Source organism: Pteropus alecto, unplaced genomic scaffold (genome assembly GCF_000325575.1).
Source record: "Pteropus alecto unplaced genomic scaffold, ASM32557v1 scaffold68, whole genome shotgun sequence".
Lineage (NCBI taxonomy): Eukaryota > Metazoa > Chordata > Mammalia > Chiroptera > Pteropodidae > Pteropus > Pteropus alecto.
Window position 1 is genome coordinate 7,381,560 of NW_006441386.1, and position 10,541 is coordinate 7,392,100.

Consider the following 10,541-nt stretch of genomic DNA (forward strand, 5'->3'; position numbering starts at 1 on the left):
GAGGAGTGAGTGAGGTCGGGGATCTAGGGCTGTCTAGAGAAAAAAGCGCCTTTTCCTCATTCCCACAAATGACCCATAGGGACTGGCTGGGCTTTAGGCCAGCATGGACAGCGTTTGTTATTTCTGTAGGAGACTGCGGGGGTGGGGCTGGTCAGCAGTGGCTTCCATTAGGCCTTCAGGGGATCCCCCCATGGGGAGGTCAAGCAGAACTTAGGTACAGGTTGATTTCTCTCCCAGGCCACACGCCGAGTCTCCCGGCCGGAGATCCCATCGCCACAGCAGCGGCAGCTCCCACAGCCCCTCACTCTCGTCCCAGCACAGTGATTCTAGATCACCCAGCAGGTAGGTTCCCGGCCACTGGGAGCGCTCAAGATGCGGCTGAGCTCCTCTTTCTGATGGAGGCAGGGGATTTGCAGATTAAATGTCTCCAAGGCTGGGGAGCAGGAGTGTCAGAACACTTAATCAATGGGTAGGGTAGTTTACCAGGGCAATTCTGGTGCCAACTTGGAACTTGGAGAGGAAGAGCTGCAACCCCCGCCCAACGGCGCCCCAGACCTCGAATGGAAATCGAGGCAGTGTGAGGGTTCCCGGCTCAGAGAGAGAGCGGGTGGGGGGCTGCCCTTCTCGCCGGACAGCGGCCTCTTGCGGAGGCGGGCGTCCCACGCCAGGTCCCCCCCATGTCCCCTGCCTCCAGGCTGAGCCCCAAGCACCGAGACGACCGGCGGAAGACGGGCAGCCAGCGGTCCAGCGGAAGCCGGTCGCCTTCCCCGTCGGGCGGCAGCGGATGGGGGTCACCCCAGCAGAACGGCGGCAGCAGGCAGCGGAGCGGAGCGCAAGGGTGCCGCCCGGGCTCGGCGCACAGCCTGCCCGATGTACGTACGCCTCACTTTGCAGAGGGTTCCCTCGCCGCGCGGGCTGCGCCGTGCTGGGGCCGGGCGGGTTGCTGCCGGCCAGCGGGCAGTGAGTGTGTAACTGGGCGGGGGCGCTGCACGCCTGCCCCGGGCCCGCCGCTTCCCCCTCCCATGCGCCCTCCCTGCACGGGAGTGGCCAGGAGTGCTTGGTTGTTGCGCCCACCAGGCCCTAGTGTCAGGGTGAGGGGCCCGCCCCCGCAGGCTTGGGCCACCCTTGAGCTTGGCAAACTGAAGGCTAGAGAGGGTTGATCATAGGGGCACTCAGCCATTTGGGTAAAGAGGTAGAGAGGAACCAAGATCTCTTGCCTCCCTCCCCCAGTCATATTGGGGAGGGAGGGGGCACAGCTATTGGAACAGGACTCAAGAGAAGATCTACCCAGGGCATCATTCGGGCAGGGAGTCTCCCTCTCTCCACCAAGCCCTTTCCCGGCTAAGAGGCCCTTTCTCCCTCAACCCCCTCACGAGCCCCTCCCTCTCTCTCAGATCCCTCTCCCCCATCTCAGCACCCTTGCCACCACAGAGCTGCATTTCTAAAGTCCCTGCTCCAGGGAGAGACTGTCCTTTCCCCGGGCACTGCCATGGCTTGGACAGGTGTCTCAAACCTGCAGGTTCCACTTCCCATGGCCCATCCTTTCTAAGGCACCTCCCAGCGCCTCCCTCAGAGATCACATCAACACCACCCCCAAAACTCCCCGTCCATCCTCCAGGAGGGGCACAGATTCCTTGAGACCCACAAGCAGGTGTGATGGTTGGAGCTGGCAGCTGGATGGTCTGGGCTAGGGTGGGGGTTCTCCCATGCCCCAGGAGGGACCCATAACCCCCTTTTGTCTTTTAATCTTAGAGTACAGGGTAGAGGCCCCCTCAGGGAGAAGGGGCTGCAGCACTGACAGGGGCACTGGGTGGACACAGGGGACTTGGGATAGACAGCCCGCAAGCTCCCCCCCAGACCCACAGGCTGCCCCAGAAGCCTCAACAGGGAGCGGGGAGCTGCTGCTCCCCAGACCTCAGGTCTCAGCAGCAAACATGTACGTGTTGGTCAGTTTCTTTTTGATTTTTGGCTGTTTTCTTTTCACTCCCTTTCTTTTCTCAAATACCCTTAGTCCTACAGCCTTAGCGAGGAAAGCCAAAGGTACCTGACAAAAGGCTCCTGGTCTCAAGGTTAATTTTTGTTTAAGGACATTACCTGTCTCAAGACTGACCCCACCTAGACAGGGTGCCAGGCTCCTGAGCTCCAAGGGGCCTGGTTGAGCCACATGGAGAGAATCACACCAGTGTCCCTGGATCTGTCTTGGGTGTGAGAGGTAGCATGCAGAGACAGCCCAGGGCAGCCAGGACAGGAACAGGACCCAGACATGATGCCCAACCTTGGCGCCCCCAACCTCCATGGGCACAGTGCCCCCAAACACCTGCTCACATCCTCATGCCCACCCCTATTCTCAGAGGTACAGAAACTCAGGTTCTCTGAAGCCAGGGTGGAAAAGAGGCCTCTTCCAACTTTCGGTCCCCTCCCCAGCCTTGGAGGCTTGAGCAGTACCCCTCACAAGGGCCCTGGGCATGTGCAGATAAAATGACCACAGCAACTAGGTAGAACCCAGGAGCGAGCAGTCAGGGAAGGTGGCCTAGCCTCCGGCCTAGGGAGGAAGCCTCGGCAGCACCCCAATCTTGTCTCCCTCCAAAAATGGGGCTCCATTTTGACATAGCCATGGGAGTTTTCTAGGAGACTGAACTTTGTTATTCCTTTCACAAAACATGGTCCTCAAATCCTCTCCCTGACTTCTGGGCCCTGGAAGATCCGGGACTTCAGAACATCCCCTGCCTCTCACCTGCACCCAGGTCCGTCCCCTCCTTTCCCACAAAACCTTTCCTAGGAGTGAAATGAGGCTAGTTCTCTCTGGCCTCCAGGCAGTGAGACAGGAGCGGGGTTATAGACTTTGCCATTAACCAAAAATGTTTTTGGGAAAAGCACTGGGGGTGGTATTCATGGACCTACCTTTAAAATAAAAAAAAAAATTAAAAAAAAAAAAAGGGAGAGAGACAATTGGAAAAAGAAAAGCTAGCCGTTTTTTAATCATGTGTTCTTGATGATACTAGCTAGTTATGGTTGTTCTGTCTTCTCATCATCATAAAAAAAAAAATTAAAAAAAAAAAAAGAGAGAGAGACAATTGGAAAAAGAAAAGCTCGCCGTTTTTTAACCCCATCTATGTTTTTGTTTGTTTGTTTGTTTTTTAGCCTCCCATTTGAAACGTGGTAATATTGTGATTCCATTTCTCCTTTAGTGGCAAGGGAAGAGGGTGGGGTAGTTTATGTAACTTTTCCTGTTATTTTGTTTTTGTTTGTATTTTCTTTTCCTTTTCTTTCACAATTGGAAAAAGAAAAGCTCGCCGTTTTTTAACCCCATCTATGTTTTTGTTTGTTTGTTTGTTTTTTAGCCTCCCATTTGAAACGTGGTAATATTGTGATTCCATTTCTCCTTTAGTGGCAAGGGAAGAGGGTGGGGTAGTTTATGTAACTTTTCCTGTTATTTTGTTTTTGTTTGTATTTTCTTTTCCTTTTCTTTCTTTCTTTCTTTTTTTCTTTTGTAATATACAGAAATGCAAACTATCTCTCTGGGGTTTTTTCTCTCTTCTCTGTTCTAGAATTTTGCTTTTTGTGTGTTACTCTGGGAGTCTCTCTTCCTAATGCAGAGATGGCTTTGAATCTCAAGTGAACATTAATCATATACATATCTCTATATACTTATGTTTTTCCTTTGTAATCAGAATTTAAAAGGGAAGATAACTCCTAAAAAATGATTCCCATGCCAACAGCTCCTGCCTAATCTGCAGCAGTAGCCAGACCGCTCCCCAGTCTGGGGCACGGGGCACGTGGTAGAACGACCTCAGCTTTCAAATTAACAAAAGTGGTACAGACTGTGCTTCCATGTCCCTGTCTATAAGAAACTTTGGAGAGAAACTTGTCCTAGGCACCCACAGACCTTCCCGGAGCAGTGAACTGCCAGTGTCTCCGCAATTCCATCTAGTATAAGATGGCCTGGTATACACAAAGACAGGCTGCTCAGCACCTTCTGTGCCAAGCCTCAGAATTGAAGACACCAGAGAGAGTTTAGCTCAGGTGAGGGCTTCAAATCCTGACACTCCCAGGCAAGGAAAAGAAATCCATTCTAGCCTTGAGACTGAGGCCAGCGGGGTACTAGCTCCCAATATCTCTTTGTTGTCCCATCCCAGGCCAGGACTGAACCCCCAAAGGGATTTCTGGGTTCTGCTGCTTAGATAGGCCAAATGACCACTTCAAGGTCACACAGCATTTTAGCGTAGATCCAAAAGGAGACCCTCTAACCTCAAGACCTCCAGCCACAGCCGAGATATGGAGAGGGTGGTCAATGGAAAGCACACTCCAGGAACCCTGAGCAGAGGAGGAGGATTTGGGAGGTGGATGCTGGGGGTCTCGGCTCCTGCCTTTCCCCTGGGGACCCCTCCTGATGTCAGTGGCAGGCTCCCAGCTCTCTCAACTCCCTGGCATTGAGGCCTGACCACACTGAGACCAGGGTATAGTGGGCCTGGTGTTATGCAAGCCGGAATCTGTATGACTGCTGCTTGAGCAACTCAGGGAGCCCTAAGCCCACACAGTTCACACGCATGTGAAGAAAGAAATAGCGAGGCACAGAGAGGGAAGGGAGCTGCTCAAAGTCACATGATGTGGAAAGGAAGAGTAAGATGTTAAGCTCAAGGCCCAGCTTAGGGTATAGGGTGTAGGGTTTGCAACTTTAAAAGTAGAGCCCCCTGGCTTGGCTCCATCTGTCCCTAGAAAGTATCAAGGGAAGCCTCACCATTTGCTGATAGTGCCAGAGATGGTCCGCAAATAAGGCCCACAGGCTCTCTCTGGCCTCTACCTTTGGCTCAAATTTTATCACAAAATGGGCAGTCTTGAGTGACCCTGAAGAAGAGATGCCCATGGCACACTCCCTGACCTGCCTCACTCCTTCCTACCCCCAGGAAAGGCTGGAGTGGGGCAGTCAGAATAGGAAAGGACATCTCGGCATTTCTTTCAGGATGAAGCCAGAAGGCAGGAGAGATAAATTTGCTAAAATGATGCTGAAGCCAAAGGGAAAGGGAATGGGGTTGACTCGAGGCAGAATCAATTCTCCAAACTGAATCTGTGGTTGTCTTCCCTTTTAAATGCACAGGTCCCCTGTCACCCCACCTGTCCACTCTGACTGGCCTTGTTCAAAGAGCTTCTCTCTCTTCTCTCTGGCTGGGTCCACCTTTCCCTCTGTTTACTTCTTCCTTTGTTTCTTTTACTCTTTCTCTCTATTTTTTCCCTCTCTCCCTGTGTCTCTCTTTCTCTTTCACTCTTTCTCTCCATCTCTCCTCTGAAATGAGCCTCTCTCCCCATGCTGCCAGCCCTTCTTTGCCCACCCTGTGGTTCTGCTTCCATCAGCTGCCTCCTGCATGCCCTCTGGAGGTTTTCTGTTGTTTAAAGAGTTAAGAAAAGGTTGGCTATTGGACCCTGTTGTGGTGGGGGGAACACACAGAAATGGCTGGGCAGGAGCCCCTTCCCATCCATGGGAATAGACTGAAAGCCACACTTGACTGCCCATGTGCTGACTCCAAGGGGGAGCACAGCTTAGAGTCACTGTCTTTCTCCATTCTGCATTCCCAATGCGGAGACCTTCTTTTCTTTTTTATTATTGCATTCCTGTCCCTGACCACTGAGAAGGTAGGTATCCCAGCTCAGCTGTGCGCTCGCTCGCTCCCATCTCCAGATAAGCCCTGCCACTCTGCTTGGTTTGAATGTGGTTTTCTTTCTCTCTCTTTCTCTCAGTCTCACTCTGGTTGGTTTTCTCCCCTGCCCTTTTCTTTCTTTATTTTAGTGACTACTCATTTGTAACTTGCATTTTCTCCAAATGAGCTACAAAGCTGTGTTTCCCGGTTTGTTGTTTGGTTTTCTTGACTTTCCCTGACAACTTTTCTGGTTCATTCTTCCCTCCTTTCCACCTTCCCTGCTCCTTCTTCCTCTCTACCCATCCCCACCCCCCAATCCTCCTTTACTCCCTCTCTTTCTCATTTCGTTGTCTGAATGCATTTCTGTGTGGTTTAGCATTCCAAGTTTGTGTTGCCTTTCTGAACTCTATGCTGCGGTTGAGCCAATTTGATTTCTGTTGTCTGGAGTAGCTGCTAAGCCTCTCACCCCTCACCCCCGCCAGCCCCTGGGGCCCACTTGGGCAATAAGCAGTGGTGGAGGGGCCTGTGCTGGGCCTTTTGGCCTCCAGATCCTGGAGGAAGTTCTGGCTGAGGTCAGGCCTGAGGAAAGAGCCCTGTCCCACCCTGTGGGACCTGCTGGGCTCCTGCAGGTTCTTCCCTGGCAGCCGGCAGACCTTTCGGGTGGGAGCTGAAGGACTTTGGGGGCAGCAGCTGATATCGGGGCTGAACCTCACAGCTCCATCTTTGGAGTGTGATGGTAATGGTACTTTGGGTGGGAGTGAGCTGGCCAGGAGCAGGTGCTGGACTTAGAGGGCCTACTTAGCAAAGTCTCTTTGAGACAATTTGGGGGGATGCAGGAAGTGCTCAGCTAATCCTCCCCCTGCCTGGACCATTACCCAATCCAGATAGTGACTCCCTCCTTCTCCCAGCATCCTTCCATATTTTGAAGTTGAGCATAATGTGCCGAATGATCCAGAAGGGATAGTCAGTAGGAACCACAGTCCCCTGAGGTGTTAGGGCAGAACCAGGCTATGTCCTGGAATGTGTGACTCCCAGTCCAGTGCTCCTCCAGCAACACTGAAGTCACGTGTCAGAGGTAGGTCCTCAGGGATCATCGCTCCCCATCCTGGCCCTTTAAACTGTTTCCCGTCCCACCTGGGAGCAGCTACAGAAGTTTGACATCCTAGTCCTTGTGAGGCCTCATTGGGCCTGCATCTTCAGCTTTGAAAAGGCCTCGTTTTCCCCAATATTGATCCCAGGGGTAGGTCCTGAGGAGCTCACCCACTTAGAATATTCCTCAACTTTGGGTGGTGCTAGGAGGGCTGACAAGGAAATTGTTCACAGAGGGAGAAAGTACTGCTGGTCTGACAGAGGAGACTCTGTCCCAGCCTGATGGAGAGAGTGGAGACCTTACCCTCGAGGAGTACCTGATGTGACCAGGGACCCAGAAACAGGATCTTCAAAAGCTGAATTAGAGAGGATAGTTGTCCCAGATGCTCACTTATTCTTGTCTTTAAGAATACCAGGATCAGGAAAGCACACTGTTCCTTGATACTCTCTTCCTATTGTCTTTTCCCCTCAAAAATTTCTTACGTAAGTAAAAGAAAAGCTTTCAGATAGGAAGTCAATGATCACTCAATTTCATTGTACTTTTTTCTCTCCAAATTAACTAAATCAAAGGGTTGTTTAGGTATCACATAAATTTAACCTGAGATAGTTGCATTAAAACAATTAAGAAATTTAAACACAAAAATAGAAAAGGTGACAGAGAGCACGTGGTACCAAGGAACAGAGGGATTGCTGGGAGCGGGGCTGAGGCAGGTGAGGTCTCATTTATTCATTCATGTATTTATTCACACATATATTAAGAAAGCATTTGCTGAGCACTCCTCCATGCCAGGCCCTGTCTGGGTGCCCATGCAAGGGGAGAGGCAGGTAGACCTGGGTTTGCAGCCCCCATGTGCCAGGCTGGCAGACAGAGATCACTCAGAATGATGAAAGAGGAAAAACTGAACCAGGCATGGGGTGCTTTGCTCGTCACGGTAGCCCTAGCCCTAGCACATCCTGGTGCAGTCCATACTAAAGAAATGAACAAGGATCTGTGGGATCATAGAGGAGCACACCTGACTCAGGGTGAGGCTCAGGACAGGCTTCCTGGAGGCAGTGGTCTTGGGCTGATGGTAGAGGGGAGATAGGCATTAGCCAGACTGTGGGTCAGAGAGGGGAGGGGGAAGAGGGGAGAAGGGTTCCCTGCAAGAGGGACAGGAGTCTCACAGAGCAGGCTTTCAGAGGAGATGCTTAGTGTCCCTGGCCACAATAGTCCTGTCTAGTGATGGGATCCCATGGTGTCTGGGCTTAGATCTTCCTCAATTTCTGAGAAGAATGAGATCCAGCCAAGCTGCGGATGAGGCTCACCTTCTGGCAGAACCATGGCGACCCTTTCATGAGGGTTTCTGGAGGGATGGGTGGATACAGGTGAGACTGGCCCTAGGAGCCTTCCCCCAGGGAAGGTGCTATCTGCCACCCTTCCCAGCAACACCTTCCTCCCATTCTCTGCCATCCTGGCACTTGGGGGACATGCTGTGGGACCCCAGGCCTTCCTGTACTGCTCTGGCCCTGTTTGTCTGTGAAAGGACAGTAAGTCAATTGTACTCTGTAAAGAACCTCTCAACCCGTGAACAGGCACACCCTGTTCAGCAAAGACTTCGATATGTCCATTTTACCAATGGGGAAACTGAGGCCCCAGAGTTAGCTCACTTCCTTAAGGTCTCACAACAAACTTGCATCAGGGCTGATTCCAGCATGTTCACTTTGCCAATTACTATCATATTGGGCTACGGCAGCCAGTTGACTTGGAGAAGTTGAGAGGAAAATGGGGAGAGCTTGGGCATCAAAACATGCCAGGCAGGAAGGGTCCGGATCAGCACAGAGACGTGGCCTAGAGACTTGCATCTCAGTGGTTGAGGACAGCAACGTGATGGGGGTGGGCATCCGCCCAACCCAGACCTTTTCTGTTCCTAACACTCCCTCCCACTCCCAGCCCAACAGTAGGAAGTAGTGAAGGCCCTGCAGTGCCTGTGGGAAGAAACATCATGGCCCTTGGTCTTCTGCCCACACTGCTGGCCTCTTCCCTGGAGGCAGAAGTAGAGGCTCAGATCCAGAGTCAGGGCTGGAACAGAATTCACATCCAGGTCCTAATTCCCGAGTTTAGTATTCTGCCCACTCGCCTTGCTGCTCCCATTCCCACCACCAAAGTAACAAGCAAAGGCTTCTTAAAGGTGGGGTCCACTGTCTCCTTGGGTATGGATTACTATGCATTGGCTGCCAGGGCCCCCACTCTCCTAACTAGTATCTGTTCACTTTACACTCTTTGACAACCCAGGATATAGGAAAGGAACTGGAAATGTGAAGAACCTGGAGACTTCTTTTTCATTTGCCTTCTCTGGAAGGAAAAGGATGCTGAATGACAGAATCTAGTGCTGGGGGCTTGGGAGCTGTACTGGCTGGGGTGGAGGGTATATGTGTTGGGGAGCCAATGTCTCCTGCTAATGTCTATTGAGAACAGAACTACCATCACAGAGGGGCCAGGGCTGAACAAACCAGCCTCCATCTCTCCTAGCCTAGTGTCAGGGTACTCAGAGGTATATCTAGGTACCAGTAATATCTACTCTGCCTACCTATGCCTTACTCTGCCCCAAACAGAGATGCCAGGCTCTCCCAGGAGAAGGTCTTCATGGCCCATCTGACTCTGGTCAGCTACTCTCTCACTCGCTATGGCTGGTGTTTATTGGCTGCTTCAGCCACCAGCCATGAGCTGGCTGTGCCTTTCCACCAATGGAGCTAACTTTTGGCTCTACCTCAATGCCCAGGCTAGATCCAAGCTTGCACAGAGAGGCCTTGGCATCATCCTGTCTCCTGCAGGAAGCATCAGGGCTATGCCAACATACTCCTTCCCATCCCTGGCAGCAAGATGCCCTGAGGGGTGGCATCTGGTTTTGTTCTCTCATCCTAAGAGCCTGCCAGAATACTTGGCCCAGACTCTGCTCCTGTTCTAAGACTTCCTGTTTTTGCCCTGGCCCTTATAAGGACATTTCTTCTTTCCTCAGTAAATTGCATTGAGGCCCTACTAGGTGCCAAGTTCTGTGATCACAACTGAGGTTACAGAGCTGAATTCAACGCCAGATCTACCCTGGAGGTGCCCAAAGTCAAGTTGGTGCTGGTGATTGGGGGTGGGGTAGGGGTGAGGGACAGGTATAAACAGTTATAATCAACAGAGATTATCAGGGACAGATATAATCAACTGTTATCAGAAGGAAGCCCAAGGACAGGAGGAGGGTTAGTTCTGTGGAGGGAACAGGATGAAGAGGGCGGTCAAGGGGTGTGCAGAGAATCCTGGAATATTTGCTCTGGAAGGAACATCAGGAAGCAAAGCCCAACCCTCTCATTTTGTAGATGGGGGAACTGGGGCCCAGAATGGGAAAGTGACTTGGCCAGGGTCACTCAGTGAGATTGTGGTAGGCTCTCAGACCCTGGTTCCTAGCCAGGGCCTTTTTGAAGGTACCAAGTGCCCTTTCAGGTTTTCTGTATCCAGATCTTTGTGTCCTAACTCCACTTTTGGAAAAACATTTGACATCTCTATCCAGTGGTCACTCAAGAGGTGCCTACTCAGGCCTGAGGAGCCAGGCACTGCCAGTCCTTCCTCCAGAGGCGGTGTGGCCTCCTCTTGGCCTAGAATGGGGTGGATGAGTTTTTCTCTCTCTCTCTCTATCTCTCTTGCATTTTTGTGAATCTAATGATGAACTTACGCTACCACACTTTTCCCTTCTCTTACACATCTTACCTACTAAAGGAGGAAGTGCCACTTTATTGGTAAGTGGACGTTAACCAAGAGGGACTTAAAAATCAGAACTTAAAAAAAAAAAAAGAAAA

General features: G+C 51.6%; 1 protein-coding gene across 1 annotated transcript in view; it reads left to right on the plus strand.

Annotated features, from left to right (window-relative positions):
- SRRM3 (serine/arginine repetitive matrix 3) overlaps window positions 1–10,541 on the plus strand; it is a 36,695-nt gene that overhangs the window by 18,654 nt on the left and 7,500 nt on the right. The window contains exons 8-9 of the mRNA XM_006918664.2: window positions 238–342; window positions 695–876. Coding sequence (XP_006918726.1) covers window positions 238–342; window positions 695–876 — 287 coding nt within the window. The remainder of the gene's footprint in view (window positions 1–237; window positions 343–694; window positions 877–10,541) is intronic.